The sequence below is a fragment of the Meleagris gallopavo genome, chromosome 17 (genome assembly GCF_000146605.3).
Source record: "Meleagris gallopavo isolate NT-WF06-2002-E0010 breed Aviagen turkey brand Nicholas breeding stock chromosome 17, Turkey_5.1, whole genome shotgun sequence".
Lineage (NCBI taxonomy): Eukaryota > Metazoa > Chordata > Aves > Galliformes > Phasianidae > Meleagris > Meleagris gallopavo.
This window is the reverse complement of record NC_015027.2, coordinates 12854036-12870720: the sequence shown is the minus strand read 5'-3', so window position 1 is coordinate 12870720 and position 16685 is coordinate 12854036. Positions and strand designations below refer to the sequence as shown.

The window sequence follows — 16685 nt, the reverse complement described above, 5'->3', positions numbered from 1 at the left end:
AAAGAAAAAAGAAAAAAGAAAAAAAAACCCTCACACTTGGTAGCATCTTGAAAATCCAATCTCCCATTTCGAAAAGACCCTCTTCGTGTTTAATCTCTGGGGAGCAAAAAGGAGCTGAACTGCTGCAAAACAGGCAGTGGTGGTGGGCATCCTCCATGACAGGGACTGGGGCACTGGGTTGGGCCAGGAGCCCATTGGGTCCTGTGTCCCCTTGCTGCAGGAGCTGCATGGCGCAGGGCAGCAAGCAGCCAGCAGTGACATTTGTGACCTGAGTGCCCAAAAGGCATGGTCCGTCCTGCTGTGACACCCTGGGCAGCTCAGGGCACCGGTGTGCAGCACTCCCTGCTGTTTGCGCATGATGGAGATACTGTGGCTACACCCGCGTGTCAGACATGTCACACTGAGATGAGCAGAGTCTAGACAACTGGTGGAAGAGCCATTTGTGGAATGAATGATAAAGCAGATCCACAGGTTTATTTCTCCCTGCGCTGTGGGAGAAAATTAAACTCGAAGGGGAGCGTGAAGCCTTCTCAGGTTAGAAGGACGAAGGGGGAGTTAAGACATCTGAGACTGACTCAACAAAATGCAATGAATCAAAATTCCCAGTAGTTTGGCTTGTGAGAAGCCCTGCTGAGGCAGAGGGAGCGGAGAGGCAGCTCGGAGTCCTGCAGGATGTGCAGCTCTGTGGACCTTTGTGGCAGAGCCAGGCAGACTGGCTGCCCTTCAAGCAGCATTTCTCTTCGGAAGGATTATGAAGAACTCACCTAACCATTGAGCTTCAGACAGCCAAAGCTGTCTGCCCCTTTGGAGGTCCCACTGAAGGCAAGGCACACGCCCTGTTCCCTCCTTTGTGCTTCCCAGTGCTTTCACTGGTATCTGCTGGAGCGGGAGGTGGAGACGGCAGGCTCTGGGGCACAGGAAGAGCAAGCCAATTCATCTCAGCCACAGACTGCAACAGCAATAGGACTTCCAGATGGGAGATGTTAAAGCAATACAGGCAGAAGGCAGGACTGGAAAAAACTAATTGCTAACAATGCAGGTTGAGCTGAAAAGAGGACGAAGACAAGGGCATTTCTTCGGGCACACCCTCCTTTTCAGACTGTGTCACCAGTTCTATTAAAAGTAGGAGCAGAGCACAGAGTCTAGAGCCATAATCAGAATCAAGGCAGGGATGTGATGTGAATTTGTTCTTTAGCTTTGTTTCTGCAGCCGTGGGACGTGGGTTTAGGGCCAGGTTTGCTGTATGTACACAGGTCTAGAGCCAGGGGTTTGGTTCCCATCAGCAGGACGCCTGTCTGAATTCACACATCCCAGCAAAAAAGGGACCCAGCGCTCTCACCCCAGTACCAACCCTAGGATTGGGGCACAGGCCCTAAAGGAGGACCAGGGGCTGCACTTCATCCCATCCTGTCCAGCATTCACCTCCGCATCCCCAAGTCCCCAGGCAGTGCCACAAACCCAGCCTTGCAACTGCATCTTAATGAGCTCGGCTCTGGCCACACTGTGGCAGCATTCCTTCGCGTTTCATGCCCTGCAAAGTGCACTGCTGGGACCAGCAAAACTGAGACCTGGGTCTCTGGTGCCCACCTGGCTCTTGAGCTGGAGCTGCTTCAAGCACCCAGGGAGTTGAGACTGCAGATGGTCCCAGCTATGGCTGTCCAAGCAGCAGGAAAAGGCAGCAGGCTGAGCGTATGGTACCTGCACTGCCAGGAAGGCCAGCGTGCCTTGCACCACGGGCTGACGGAGCAACAAGCCTCATGCAGCTCTTTTTGTTCCCACTTGGTCTTAAGGCAGCAAATCCGAGCCCTCTGGAAGCAAAGCTCTACGTTACAGCTGCTGAACAAGCCCTCTGCTGCCTCAGGTGCGGGTGCTTTGTTCCGTACAAGCTTCAGTTCACGGTGCAGCAAAGAGGGGACAGGAGGACAGGATCAGCTCCAACACTAGCCTCGTGTCTCTGCCTCCAGCAAGGGCCGCAGCCGCCCAGAGCCCCTCACCCTGCACTGAAGGAGGAAAAACCTCCTGAGGGTGAGAAGGGGGGGTGAGGAAAGTAGGACACACAAGGTTGTTCTTGCTTTACCTCTCTGACAGCTCTCCTCTGCTAAAGGGACCAATACCTTTCTGTGACAGTGCCAACGACTCATTTGTGGGGCTGCAGTTTTGCAGCCGGGCTGAGGTGTGAGCGTGGCGGAGCTCAGAGTCACGCAGCAGCCTTGCAGCCCATCTCACCTCCAGGTCGACGAGACGTCCCGGCAGACAGCTCGTGCTGCTGGCAGGTGGCACACAGCCTGCAAGAGGGGACAGGCTTGCCACCAGATGCTGCACGTATTTATTTGGCAGGCAGGTCACTCCATGCTGGCGCTTGCCGCTCCCGAAGCCGTGAGTGGGGTTGGGATCTGCTGTCCCAGAACTGCTCACAACACTGCACTAAGGTAGAACTGGTGCTCTCCGTGCTTTCGGGAACTCTCTGTCAACACGGCCTCAGCAGGGACCAGGTGGAGGGAGCCTTTGTAGCCCTCCAAGTTCTGCTTTCCCACATGGAAGTGCTTCTGCACCCGGGGTTGGAGCTGCTTCTTTTCCCTCCTTGTGGCTTTCCAGTCTCACCTGGGAGAGGGTTCAAGCGTTCACATTGCAAAGCTCAAGGATACAGCTGAATCTCTGCCCCCAGCACCACAGCTGCAGATTGCACATCTCCTGCAAAGCCTTTTGGAGGACAGCCTGGCGAAGCAGCGCTCGTTGCTACAAGTTTCTCCCTAGCACAGACATCAGCCTGTGTGTTCAGTGCTTGCTCTTCAGCAGGAAGACTTTCATGCCAGCAGAAGTGGGGACTGAGCAAAAGGAGAGACTTAGGGGAAATGGGGATCAGAGAAGGAGGCAAACAGCACAGAGTGCATTTAGGAGAAACTACAACACGTGAACTGCAGATGTCCTGCCTTCTGGCTCAATACAGATGCATTTGCACCCAGGCTGGGTGGGGATGAGCAAAGTTCACAGGCACAAGGACATGGCACATTGACTGCCCCCAGCCGTGGGCTTGTGCCCAGGCCTGAACAAGCCCAAAAGAAAGCAAAGAAAACGCCAGGATTCAGCCAAGCCCCAAGCTTGGGGCTGAGGGAACGGCCCCCAGATCCCATAAAGCAGCAAGAGCCAGCCAGCACCCAGCCCCTGCCACTCTGCTTGCCCCCAAAACACTAAAACGCAAATGGTCACAAAAATGGTAATTTCATGCAGCTGCAAAATGCCCTCATGAGAGGATGGAGAAACGGGAAGTTCTGTTAAGAGCCACTGCGAATTATAAAGCCATCGTACTTCAGAGGGGAGATCAGGGGAAGGGAAAGGGGATGAAAAGAAACCACCACAGGACAAGAGAGAGAGCAAGAGAAAGAGGAAGAAAAGGCAATAAAAATTATCATCATCATCATCATCATGACACAACAACAGGACAAGAGACAGAGCGCTTTCCATGGGCAGTTCCCCGGAAAAGGAGCCACTGTGTCCGTGAAATACAAAACCCAGTGCCCTCGGCGGGAGTGGGCAGCAGGTGCCAGGACTGGTTGGGCATCCCTTGGGGCGAAGGGTCCAGTTAGGAGCAGAAAACCCTGCAAGGGAAAGGGCAGAAAGGGCTCAGAGGAAGCAGCTGAGCACCCTGCTGGGTAATGTGGCCCTAATGCGGGATGAGTAGAGTTGATGTAGAGCAAAGCCATTCCGGAGCTTTGTCCTCTGCTTCCAGGAGGGCAGGATGGGATCCTCAGGGGTCTCTTTGGAAACTGGAGTACTGTACTCTCCTGTGTACCTCCCCACAGGGCATCTGGCAATACGGCCAGGGAAAGGCAGTGATCTTCCCATAGGTCCCTCCAGAGGACTGCTTACTGTTGCAGATATGCACAGAGCTGTGGCAGCTGGGTAAGGTGGGCACTCATTAACCCTCCCTACAGATGGGAACTGGCGGCTCTCCTTACACGGTGCAGACCCTGGTGTGTGCACTGCATTGGAGCAAAATTCCTCCCAAGTACCACAGAAGTTGGGAAGCCAGGACCGCACTCCAGGACAAAAGCCAGGATGAGGAGTGAGATCCATGCACATCCCTCATCCTAAATAATCCTGCTCACTAAGGGAAGAGACCCTCAGCACAGAGCTGAGCGCATGGCAGGATGTGACAGAGCACAGATACCTCATGGCACCAATTTTTACTTCTTTTGCTTGTTTTCTCCAGAGTGGAAAGACAGAAAAGCCTCCAGATCTTTCCCAATTGGAGCTCCAACATGGGTACCCCCCAACATGGGTAGCAGTTGCCTGCGCTCTCTCTGCTATCTCAGAGAGATGGCCATGCAGCAGTCTCTGCGACACATGCAGAAGTGAAATGTCTTTTTCCAGCCACTCTTTAGGGCTAGAGATGTGCAGAAGGTAAAGTTCCTTTCCCATCCCACAGCCCACACACTTGGGGACCAGAGCAGGGTTAAAATAAACATGTCAACTCACTCATCCGTATCTTTTTTGCTCTCCTCGATGAATGCAATAGACTCGGATCTAAGGCGGTTAGTCACTTCGTATGTGCGCAGGGTGACTCCAAAAATATCCTCGTGGTACCGGCTGTCATCCTGAGAGTGAGGATGGGAGAGGAACAGGGGGGAAAGAGAAGGGTTTACAACTGGTCAGTGCTGCTATGTCATAGAAGCTGCGGGGCTGTGGGCAGGTCCCCAGTACACACCAAGTGTTATGGGGCCAGTGACAAGAGCTGAAGGGACAGGGAGGGCTGAGGGGCAGAGACACAACCTTCCCAAGGTCATGCTGCATCAGGCAGCCTTGACATGGGAGAGACAAGCAGTGGACCCACAGCCTGTCCTTTTATCTTGCTGCAGTGACGGAGGGACAGCGGGCACTCAGTGTGGTGAATGGGCCCAACGAGGTTGCCCAGAAGATCTCATGGGGAGGAGCTGCTCATCACCTCTGTGCTTCCCCTTTGCAGGACAAGGCACCAGGTGCAGTGCCCGGGGCAGGATCTTGTGCAGGGCATGGACACCACTCACCCGCAGCTTGCTGATGAAAGCGCCTGCCTCCTCCACCGACAGCTGGCCCTGCTGCCTCACGATGTGCTGAACAGTCTTGAGGACGTCCCCAGCCATGGTGACATCCCCACAGACGTAGATGTGGCCTCCCTGCTCCTTCAGCGCTTTGTACACCGTTTGGGCCAGCTGCTCCTGTAACACGTCCTGCACGTATTTCTGCAGGAGGGGGGAGCAGAGTTAATTTCAGCTTCTCAGCCCCCTCCACCAGCATGCTCTGGGCAGCTCTGGGAGCCCCAGCTGCCTCCAGTGCTTCTTGTGGAGAGCAAACCTGTGCCTTGCTGCACCCCTAAAAGAGGTAGGAAGGAGATGGGTGAGTAGCAAAGCTTCATTTGGCACTTTTTTCTGCTGGTTCCTTGCCGGCTGACACCGTCCTGCTGCCCTTGGCATGGGGTTGCAGTGGGGAGGACATGGTGTCATGCTGAGGATCCCCACCCACAGCCCCAGCACCCACCAGCACCTTTGGTTTGTCCGGTTCCCGGGAGTAGGCTGTGTACAGCTCTCTGAAGACACCTTGGGTTTTGGCAAACAGCGTCTCCTCTTTGTAGATGTGATCAATCCTGGACTGCCGGCACCCAAACACCAGAACCATAGGACAGGGCTTCAGGCCTGGGGAGAGATGGGGGGAAGCCGTCAGCCTGCAGACCACCAGCATCCCTTTCTGCAAACTGCATCACTGCCAGCCACCCCGGCAGCCCATGCGAGGAGCCCACCAGGGCCAAAACACCCTTAAGAAGACAACAAACCAACCCAACGCTACAGTACGCAGAACCATAAAAACTTTGAGTTTTATAGGAAGATTGTTAGGGAGTTTGGGCTGCGTTCCAAGTCTGCAGCCCCTTCAAGGAGGTCTGGGCCAGCTCAGGGCCTCAACCAGCCCAGGATTATAAGTGCTGCTTGGGGTGAGGAGCAGGAGGAAGAAGTGTCAGCTCACCTTTGTGCTGGATTTCAAAGAGCCGCTGCTGCCAGAAGCTCCGGAATGGGGCAATGCCGGTGCCGGGGCCGATGAGGATGCAGGGCACCTGAGGGTCCTGGGGCAGGTGGAACCCAGGAGCCCTGCATGTGTTGAAGACATCAGTTAAAGCCAGGCATGATGCTTCCTGCCTTGCCTCTACTAGCCGAGCCATTGTTCAGAGAAGCAGGGATTGAAATCCCCAAAAGTGACATTTTAGTGCAGAAGAGAGCACGCGAGAGGGACCCATGTGTCCCTCTCTGCTCCTTTGGTGCTTTGAAAAGAAGGACCAGAGGGAAAGAGCTCCTTCTGTAAGGGTCTTGCCCCATCCTTCACCCCTGTCTCCCATCCTTCACCCCCTGCCTGGACCACTCACCCTCTTACAAAGCAGGGCACAACTTCGTCACTCTGGATCCTATTGAGCCAGGAGGAGCAGACTCCATGATGGATGGGGCCTTCTCCATCTACGAGGAAGGAAAAAAGGGCCGCACTTAGCACACCAGCCAGTACTGAAGTCTCTTTCCTTTCTGAAACTCTCCCTGCTACGTTTCCTCTTGCACCCAGAAACCCACTGCCCGTGTGCATCTCTGATCCATCCCCATGACTTTGGGAGGGGGTTGGCACATGGATCCCAATCTCCCCCAGGAGCCAGACCTGGGATAGCTGGACTTTCATGATACCTTGGAAGCCCCCAGTTTTGTCCTTGGCAGCCTAAAGTGAATGGCCAGCATATTCTCCCATGTTCTGTGGTGGCATCAATGGACTCTACCCATGCACACCACAAACAGGGTGCTCAGAGACATTATTGCTTCCACTGGTACCAAAATCTGGCTGTTAATTGCTGCGTGGACTTTGGTATGGGCAATGGAATAGTCCCATAAGGAGCAAAGAGTTACTGGTTGGTCTGGGCCAAGTCTGCCAGGTTGCCCTTAGATGGATGGCCCTGCTCTGTGCTGTGTGACAGCAATATCACGGGCTGAAGGCATCTAACTGCTGCAGCAGGTAGAAAGGCTTCTACATAACATCTCTCAGTCAAAGGCCTTATGGATTTGCCCGTGTGCTAATGTTTTTCCCCTACTCCCCACTCCAAGCCCACCTTCTCTGCCCTCCGCCTGAGCCTGGTACCTCTAGTGCGGTAGGAGACCACAGCCACGGTGAGATGGACCTCTCCAGGGTACATCTCCGGGGAGGAGCTGATGGAGTAGTAGCGGGGCTGCAGCAGGGGCAGCTGTGTGAGCAGCAGTGTGGAGGGCATTTGCACCGAGGGGAATTCCTCCAGCACTTCCACCACCGTGGGGTTCTTGGACCACTTCCACTCCTCGTACTCTTGTAAGCCCTGCAGCCAGGTTGAGAGGGAGGGAGGGCTGCAGCATCGGCTTCTGTGTGCCCAGAAATCTATTTTATCTGGAGCTGAAGGACTGGGCTACTAAACAGGGTGATGCTGAAGAGGAAGGTCTGCACCCTGGGGTGTCATTAATTAATTTTGGGACTGCTACGTGTAAAAGTGAAGGAAGTCTGCTCCAGAAGTGAAACAACCCCTGCGAGCCCCTGCAACTGGGATTTGAGTTTTTACCTTGCTAAGGACCTGCAGACGTTTCTTCTCCTTGTCACTGGTGGCCAACAAAGCAAACTGCTGCAGGAGCAGCGGGGTGGGAGGGGTGGTGATGTCCAGATAGTATTTAAAAGCCTGGAAGATGGTGCATGGTGGGATGCGGTTCTCGTCTGTCCAGTTACTGATGACGCCTGCCAGGAGGGAATCCAGCACAACCATGGGTCAGTTGAGCTGCACGGGTCAGCGGAGCCAGGGGGGATAAATCCTTGCTTTCATTCCCCCCTGCTCAGCTCTGAGACAGTGAGTGATGAAGAGCCAGAAAGAAGTGTCAGAGATATCTTCGTGCTACAAGTGAGATGCTGTGCCATGAGTACAAATACAGAATCTGATACTCCAGCACCTTCAGCTTTGGTTGCATGCTATTGTGCATGCTATTTTCCATCTCCTCTCACACCATGCATGGCAGTAGGGCCATCTCGTTCCCAGAATATCTCAGAATATCCCATCAAGATGTGTTAGCTCATCTCTCCAGTCCCAGACACTGCTTCTTCTGTAAGAATATTAGCAGCTTTAATTGGTCTGGAGAACAAGGAAACCTCTTCTCTATGGTTCCTGCTCAGCCTTCAAACCCTCTCTTTGCCCCATAAAGAAAGAAGGAATGACTCTGGGCAGCAGAAGATGAAGGAGGTATTCCCAATCCAGATAAATGCAATGAGATGGCAAAATTCCTCCTCGAGGCTACCTGCCTCCTCGAGGAGCTACAAGGACCAATGTAGGGGATAAGTAGGGGGGAGTCCACCTCCATGTAGGGACTAGGGATGTGCTTACCTAGAGCTGTGCTCCTCTCCTCCAGGAGTTCCACTTTCACCAGCTGGTTGGCTGGAGGAGCATCCTCAAGCCTGTCAATCAGGGCATTGACCAGCTCCTCGTGGTTCCCTGGAAAGACACCCAAGTGGTCTCCAGGCAGGTACTGCAGCTCCTGGTGGCCATTGGTGTGGAGACGCAGGAAAATGGTCGAGCGACTGCAGAGAAAGGAGACAAAGCAGGATGGTGTTTGGGGGAGAACAGGGAGCTGCTGAGTGACATCCTTGACAGGTTGCACCATAGCAACCTGCCTTCATAGAATCGTAGAATGACTGGGTTGGATGGGACATCGAAGATCATCCAACCCCAACCCCTGCCCTGGGATGGTTGCCCCCATCAGCTCAGTCTGCCCAGGGCGCCTTCCACAGCCTGGAGCACCACCAGGGTTGGAGCACCCACAGTTCTGGTCAGCCTGTTCCATTCTCAGGCAGGAGACTACATGGTGGCTGAGATTTCACCACAGAGGAAAGCAGGACATAATCTTTCCAAGGCTCACACAGCCATGATTTGCACAAATGTAGTGTCAACTGGGCATTTGGGGTCAGGGATGCATGCAGCACCACATGTAGAGGTGCTTGGGTGCCCTGTGAGCACATTGGGTTCCAGCAATCCTGGGATGCTCACGTTTCCTACCTGGACTTTGGACTCTGCAGGTTTTGGCGTGTGATCAGCCGGGCTGCATAGACACGCTTTTTGTGGATGCTGTACAACCCTGCAGAGGAGAAGAGCCCATGAAGTGACACAGCAGAGCATCGGAGCCTTGGGGAGGACGCAGCACGTGTCCCTTCTGCGAAGGACCAGGGAGGGCTCAGCCACCACCTGCACAAGGTGTGGGGACAGGACCTGGCTACCGGTGCCAGCAGCAAGGTGGCTGAATTGGGAAGCGTCAGGGCAGTGCGGCAGAGCATCAGCTGCAGGAGCCATGCTGAGGGGCCAGGTGTCGGTGGGCTGGCCCTGCCATTGCACCGCAATGCTCGGATGAGCGGCATTTGGAGACAAGGCCAGCTTGGAAAGTTCCCAGCTTTCCAGCTCTGTGCTTCACAAAAAGGGGTCAGGAGGAGGGAGAGAAGCTCAGAGCTCAACATCTCTGTTGCAAAAACAGGCGAGGAACAACCAGAGGGGACTGAGGTCATCACAAATTCATCCTTGAGTGTGCGAGGGTGTCCTGGTTTCAGCTGAGACAGAGCTGATTTTCTTTGTAGTGTCTGGTATGATTCTGTATTTTGGATTTAGGGGAAAGCAACATTGATAACACACTGATGTTGTAGCTGTTGCAGAGCAGTGCTGCACAGAGCCAAGGATGTTTCAGCTTCTCACACTGCCCTGCCTGCGAGGGGCTGGGGTACAAAAAAGCTGGGATGGGACAAAACTGGAACAGCTGACCCAATCTGGCCAAAGGGATATTCCATACCATATGACATCATGTGAAAAACTATGTAATGGAAGGGAGTTGGCCAGGGGAGCAGCCACTGCTCAGGGACTGGCTGAGTATCGGTTGGCAGGTGGTGAGCAATTATTCTGTGCATCATTATGCCAGGTTAAACCACAACAGGTTGGGGAGAAAGCAAGACTGAAACAATGGGAATGTAATATAGGAAGACAGGGAATGAGTAAAAAGGTTTGGTCCTTTGCCCCCACTGCTCCCAGTACATCTCCCCCTCTGCCTGCCCCAGACCCCCTGGGTCACCCCATCTTTGCACCTTGTGTGAGCTCCGGGGCCTCAGCCACGTAGGTGAGACGGAACTTGCTCCTCTTCCAGCTCCGGTCATTGCTGATGAGGGAGTTGTTGGCCTTCTCGATGTTGACATCATCTCCCACGCAGAAGACATCACACGCTGCCTACAGCACGCACCATGCTCTCAGCAGCCCCCCTGTCTCCTGCGGTGCCCTACTGAGCCCCAAGAGCCCTTGACCCACCCCGACCACAGATGCCACATGGGGATGAAGGCCCTAGAGGTGTGGGGCTGTACCAGTGGCCATGAGCATAGAATCGTTTGAGTTGGAAGGGACCCTTAAAGGACATCTGGTCCAACTCCTCTGCAGTGAACAGGGACACCCACAGCTCCACCAGGATGTTCAGAGCCCTGTCCAGCCTGACCTTGGGTGTCTGCAGGGATGGGCTATCTGCCACCTCTCTGGGCAACGTGTGCCAGTGCCTCACCACCCTGACTGTAAAAAAAATTTCCCTTATATCCAGTCTAAATCTCCCCTTTTTTAGTTTGGAACCATTTCCCCTTGTCCCATTACAACAGACTATGCTAAAGAGACTGGCATGAGCTGGGGTGCCCTCTCTACGGAACGTCTAAGTTTGGAGAATCTCAGTATTGATGGCCAGTGTCCCTCTTGGGCTTCCAAGTGTAGGGAACGAGAGAAGGCTTCAATCCAGCTCTAACCATTGTGCAAGTACTGGCCCCGTGCACTTCACCTCGCTGGAGCACCAGGGAGGCAGGTTACCTTGAAGACTTTCTTGGCCCAGGTGCGGAACGACTCCTCCTGGCCGCAGAGCTCGTCCCCCTCTCCCATGCGCAGGATCCGCTCCCCGCCCAGCTCCTCCAGCAAGGTATCCACTGCCCGTGCAAAGGCACAGAAGTGGGGATATGCCCGTGAACCCAGCCCAAACACGGAGAACCTGCAGAGAGAGGACACGGCTGTGGCTGCAGCGTGGGGACAGTGGCATCTACCCATCCTGCTCCCAGGGACATGCAGGATTCACCACCTCCCTCCCCATTCTGTTTACCTGACATTAGCTAGGGGTCCTGTACTTTCAAAGTTGTCCCTGGAGTCAGGGCCATCACTTGAGGACTTCCGTGCATCCGAGTAGGAGGAGACACTGTTGAAACGGACCTTGTAACTCCTGTAAAGAGCAATGGCAGAGAGCGTTGCAGTGGTGACAGGTGTGACAAATCCCATTGCTTGAATAGGACTGGGCTCCAGAGGGGACAAAAGCAGAACAGGCTGAAGCTTTACGCTCAACATTTCATGAGCAGATAGTAGAGAAATGCCTTCCCTGCTAAGAGTGAGCCAGAGCACCCCATACAATGCATATCCCCAGCTAGAGCTACTCTTTGTCCAGGAAAGTGGTGGAGACACCACCCCTGGAGGTGTTCAAGAGTCATAGAATCACAGAATAGTGGAATCACTGATGTTGGAAAAGACCTCTAAGACCACCAAGTTCAACAGTTGACCTGTCCCCATCATGCCCTCTAAGCCATGTCCCTAAGTGCTACACCTGCAAATTTTTAGGGACATAGTTTGTGGACATGGACCAGATGAACCATTGGACTTGGTGGTCTCAGAGGTCTTTTTCAACCTTAGTGATTCCACAGTTCTATGATTCTGTGCTCCGTGGGGTCCTTTGGTCACCTCCCATGGGCTGACCCACCTGCTGGCTGCCATGTTATCACCAGCCACGCAGAGCTGACAAAGCCTTGGCTTTACCTGCCCTTCCCTGGCTGTGCACAAGGTCAGACACGTGCCTGAGCAAGTATTCTGAAGGTTTTTCCATTCATAGGAAGTGAAAAAAGGGGAGTGAGAGAGGAGGAGACGAGGAGGGGGAAGGGGAGCGCAGAAAAAAATCTGACAACAGCAGAAGTATTTCTGAATTGAACCATCTTCAGAAATTGCTCTACACAAGAGTTTCTAAATATACTGCCTGAACAACGAAACAGTAGTGTGGGGATGAGTCACAGCAGACCTCCGGCTCCCGGCACGCCACGCGGAGGAGACAACCCCAAGGAAAATAACGCTGGGTCTCAAAGCGCTGCTCCAGCTGTGCTCCACCACCGCCTGCTTTCTGCCCAGACCTCTTCTGCCCTGCTCCTCGTGCTCACCTGTTTTGCTCCAGATGGATGGAGTCACTTTTCTGCCCTGCCCCTGGGTCTTGTCCCCATTTGGGGTTATGTGATGGTTTGGACGCGCATGAAGCCCCAATTCCCCATCTGGGTGCAGGTCTGGGCATGGCTCAGAGGGCCCTGATATCTGCTGGGAGCTCTCAGCATCCCCTGCATGGAGCTGGGAGCCCAAGGAGCTGCTTCCCCCACCTCTTCCCACAGAACCAGGCTGCGGCTGCCCCTGGATGCTCTCCTTTTCTATCTTTCCTCATTGCAAAAGCTTTTTTTCGTGCTGAACGTCAGCATCTCCTGCCATCCAGAGCCATGACCTCTTGGCCCATTCTGGGGGGGGGCATCAGGAGTAATTTATTCCTCTGCAGTCACCTTTCCCATATGTGAAATCTGCTACTGCGCTGCATTTCTCTCTCCTCCAGATGAAATAGCTCTCACCTTTTAATCTGCCCTCATGGGTCACTGCAGGGCTCCGACCAATTCTGCTGTCAGATAACCCAGCCACAGGCTGTTTCGGCTCTCAGAACCTCCTGCCAGTCCCTTAAATTTCGTTTAGAGCTGACTGGGACAACCAACACTGGTCTCAGAAGTTTTCATCTTCCTGGAAGCTGCTTGGCTTGCTGCCTTCGCCTAGCCCCATGCTGCACCAACCCAGCCCTAAAGAGAGATTTCTTAGACCCCAACCACAAGCTGGAACTTGCAAGCATGCTGACCCTATGCTCTGTTCTTCCTGCTACCTTCCTCTGCTCCTTCCTATTTCTCCAGGCACATCCAATGCCCTGGACTGATTTCCCACTCTGTTCTAGGAGGAGGCAAATGGAGGGAGAAGAGGGGGATTTGGGGTGCTCTTACTTTCTCTCCTCCAGGTTGGAGTTGGGATTCTTCATCTCCATGAGCGCACAGCCGAATTTCTACAGAGAAGACAAAGGAAAAAGACCATCAACTTTTTCCAGTCCCTGTGCAGGACACAAAGCAGCAACCTGGGCTGCACCTTCATTCTCTGCCTGCCATTCCAAGCAGGTGTACTGCTGTTGTATGGGATGTATGAGGTCATGGCACTCTGGCAAATGGGCTGGTGGCAGTTACAGTGGCATCAGTTGTATGGGATGAATTTAATAACAAGATTGGCTGCATTTCACTGGGGAATGCACAGGTATTTCTATTTGGAGGGGACATAGGCACAGAACTGCTACTGCACAGCACCCAGAGCTTTTGAGGGCTGTCTGAGGTCAGGATGAGCTCACAGGATGTGACCCTGCCCACGTCCTCCTGGATTTCCAGACTTGCACTATACTACCTCTCCATTTTCGGGTGGGTCTCCATTGCCAAAGGTGCTTGTGACCACCAGGACCATGGTTTCATGCTCTAGGTGCACGATGTCATACTCGTCCATAGACATCACCTGGGAGCAACAGAGCTATTAGCAGGAGCTCCAAAGCCACTGTGATTGCACCCACTAACCCCTGGCCCAGGGCTGGCACTCACCTTGGCATCGAACGCATGCTTGAAGATTTCACACAGGGTTTTTGCATAGACCTGTGACTTCCCCGTCTCTGTGGCATACAGGATGGTTGCTTTGACCCTCTTGGCCATGGCCTGTCCCATCAGCTTGGCTGAGAACTTCACAGCTCTGAGAAGCAAGAGTAAATCCTGGTGAGGGAGCATGCTGCCTTGCTGGCACTTCTAGCCCAAGCTGTTCACACCACGGTATTTCTTATTAACGAGCAACCCGCCTTAAGAAACACAGCAACACTTTGTTGTTGTTCTGTGCCAACTGGGAGCTATGGAAGAGCCTTCATCTTGGGGGGCTTTGAGCAATGATCTGGAGCATTGGGATGGGCAATGCTAGCTGAAGGATGAAGGGGCTTTTTGTGAGGGATGGAGAAGCAGAAGATTCAGGGACAGCAGTAGGAAGATAACCTCAAAGGGAATAGCTGGAGAGCAAGCAGTGCCCAAGATATGGATGAGCATCTCCACATGTCTCTAAATGCCACCTGGCTGGGGGATGTGCCCTTGCCCAGCAGAAGCACCCGAGCTCCACACAGCCCAGAGCCATGGAGATGGTCAGAGCTGTCTGCAGTCCCTTTTCTTAGTGTTCCAGCAATGCCATGACCTCAGTGGAGCAGCCCTTTGAGGCTACACACTTGTCCCTGTGTTGGCAGAGCTGTGTCTCGCCAGCTGCCTTCTGTGGCTGCATCGTGACTGGGTACATTTGCTCTGGTTTTCCCTGTGGGCTCAGCTCTGACAGCAGACAGAGGGTCCGGAGAGGTCACGGCATTGGCAGTCCTGGTGGGGTGATGCAGCACTAGGAACACTGGCTCCATGTTTCTGCATTACGGGGACAGCGGAGAATGCCATGGGAAAGTGTGGGGCTGCAGACTGGGGCACTGAGCTTGGTGTGTTATTGAAGGGCCACTCATAATCACTGAGTTTGGGTGGCGGGGCTGGGGCTGCCGTTTGTTCAACCACTTAGCTCCAATCCAGGCAGTATTAATGGTGAATTGCAAAGATAATTCTTTCTCACCCTGTCCTCTGCCCCGCATTGGGAACAATGGAGAAGATTTTTTTTAAATTACCTGCCACGCTTACATTTTTATAAAATCATTTATCAGCGGTACACACACAAATAAAAGCTTTGCTCCTCCTGACTCAATAGCTCAATTAATCTCCTGCTCTCCCGGCAGCCCCGGGCTGCAGCCCAGGCCCAGGCACCAGTGTGAGCCCCAGGAGTGCATTCATCAGCTGCTGATCATGGTTATGGATGCGCCATGGAGAACAGCTCCCGGGAGGTGACAGCTGAAGAGTGGGAACAAACCGACAGCGGAGGCACGGCAAAGTGAGGTGTGGGGAGAACAACATGAGGCCACCTGGCAGCCTGGCCACAGGCACCGGGGCAGCCCCAGCCTTGCTGGCCCCCGGGAAAGCATTTGGACCAGGATCAGCCAAGGCGTCCAAATGATGCTTCATCACAGCACCCCCGCTGGGAGCCTTGGCAGGGGACAGAGACTTGTGTGACCCATTGCTGGGGGTCAGCCAGCCGTGGAGAGCAAATCTCAGCTTGGCCCTGAGCCGTTGCTGCCTGCAGGAAGGCTCTTCAGGAATAGGAAGTCCTATTGCGCTGCTCCTTGCAATGCGGACATTCAGAGTTTTGGGCTTGTGCTGGAGACAAGTGCTCCTTGAGTAGCTAGTAGTGGGAGAAATACAGACACAAATGGCAGCTCATTTGTGTCTGCATGGCCCGGAGAGGTTGAGAAATTAGGAGCAGGTAATAAACTCCCAGGATTTGCTAAAGCCATTCCTGAGCACTGAAGAACGCCTTTACTGGAGGGCGAACCAGCTTGGGAAGAGTCTGCATGGAACACCAGGTATTCCCTTGGCCACACCTTCTGAAAGTCTATACGGATTCTCAAAGGGCTCCTGCTTCTCCAAACAACTCCCTTCAGCAGCCTGGACCTGAACTGACAGCCCCTCAGCTTGCTACCCCAAAGCAGAACCGGCGCCAGGCACTCACTGACTGCTGTACTTACTTTGCCAACTTCTTAAAGCCAATGGCCCTCTTCTTGGTAGGCGTCCCATTGACTCCCTTCCAGATGTGGGTGTTCCAGGGGTCCGGCTAGGAGGAAGAAGAGCAGCAGCTGTGGGCAGTGCTCAAAGCTTGGAGAGGTGCTGTACCCATTGCATTGTGCACTGAGTTCCTCCAGTTGGAAATGGGAGGACCAGCTGGCCTCTTAACCAGCTTTATCACTTGTACAGCTCCCCAGAGACCCCAGGGCACGGAAAATTACAGTTTAATAAAACCTCGGTGGCTCCTGACAGCATCTGGCCAAATGCCCTCCCACCTCTGGGACAAGCAATAACCAGCCACAAGGACAGAGCAGGCATGGCCAGGACGGGAGAGGCAATGTGAACACGTCCTTCCCCTTCCCAGCCCACAGGTTTCTTTTTCTAAGAGGCCCTCTGGGAAGGGGAGGCAGCTGAAGCAAGGAACAAGAGCACAGAAGCTAATTCAGTGCCCTCGCAGGCGGCTGTCTGTAATCAGGGCCAGGAATCATCGGAGTTCCTGGTGGATTGCTTACAGAAATGAACAGCCTGCTCCTGTTTTCTGATTGTTCCTTGAGGGCTCTTGACTAAAGGTCACATTGTGTGAAAGCCAGCAAAGCAGAGATGGTTGGCTAATGAGGGAGCATTTGCTTAGGGCCCTTTTTTCCCATGGTCTGAAGTGTTAAATACTCCAGCAGCAGCACTGCAAGCTACTGCTCAGCCTGCTGAGACCTCAGGCAAATGGGAGGTCATTTCAACTCATTCATGGGCTTTGCTGCCTGCATGGACAACTTGGTGAGGGGACAGGGTGGAATCCCGCTCCTTCCTGCATCCCCCAGTTTCCATGCCCTTGCTCCCACCCTACTCCTGGTTAT

At 53.8% G+C, this 16685-nt stretch overlaps 1 protein-coding gene across 4 annotated transcripts in view; it reads right to left on the bottom strand.

The window, feature by feature from the left end:
• Nucleotides 1–6: 6 nt before the first annotated feature.
• Nucleotides 7–16685, bottom strand: part of NOS1 (nitric oxide synthase 1) — a 55264-nt gene continuing 38585 nt past the window's right edge. For all 4 annotated transcript variants that reach the window (XM_010720567.3, XM_010720569.3, XM_031556043.1 and 1 more), the window contains exons 13-29: nucleotides 15798–15883; nucleotides 13756–13900; nucleotides 13568–13672; nucleotides 13123–13181; nucleotides 11166–11282; nucleotides 10883–11057; nucleotides 10129–10267; nucleotides 9062–9140; nucleotides 8393–8586; nucleotides 7586–7755; nucleotides 7138–7348; nucleotides 6389–6476; nucleotides 5995–6116; nucleotides 5521–5669; nucleotides 5025–5219; nucleotides 4477–4595; nucleotides 7–3596 (exon numbers count right to left, since the gene is read on the bottom strand). In XM_010720567.3, coding sequence (XP_010718869.1) covers nucleotides 3581–3596; nucleotides 4477–4595; nucleotides 5025–5219; nucleotides 5521–5669; nucleotides 5995–6116; nucleotides 6389–6476; nucleotides 7138–7348; nucleotides 7586–7755; nucleotides 8393–8586; nucleotides 9062–9140; nucleotides 10129–10267; nucleotides 10883–11057; nucleotides 11166–11282; nucleotides 13123–13181; nucleotides 13568–13672; nucleotides 13756–13900; nucleotides 15798–15883 — 2169 coding nt within the window. In that variant the 3' untranslated portion in view covers nucleotides 7–3580. The remainder of the gene's footprint in view (nucleotides 3597–4476; nucleotides 4596–5024; nucleotides 5220–5520; nucleotides 5670–5994; nucleotides 6117–6388; nucleotides 6477–7137; nucleotides 7349–7585; nucleotides 7756–8392; nucleotides 8587–9061; nucleotides 9141–10128; nucleotides 10268–10882; nucleotides 11058–11165; nucleotides 11283–13122; nucleotides 13182–13567; nucleotides 13673–13755; nucleotides 13901–15797; nucleotides 15884–16685) is intronic.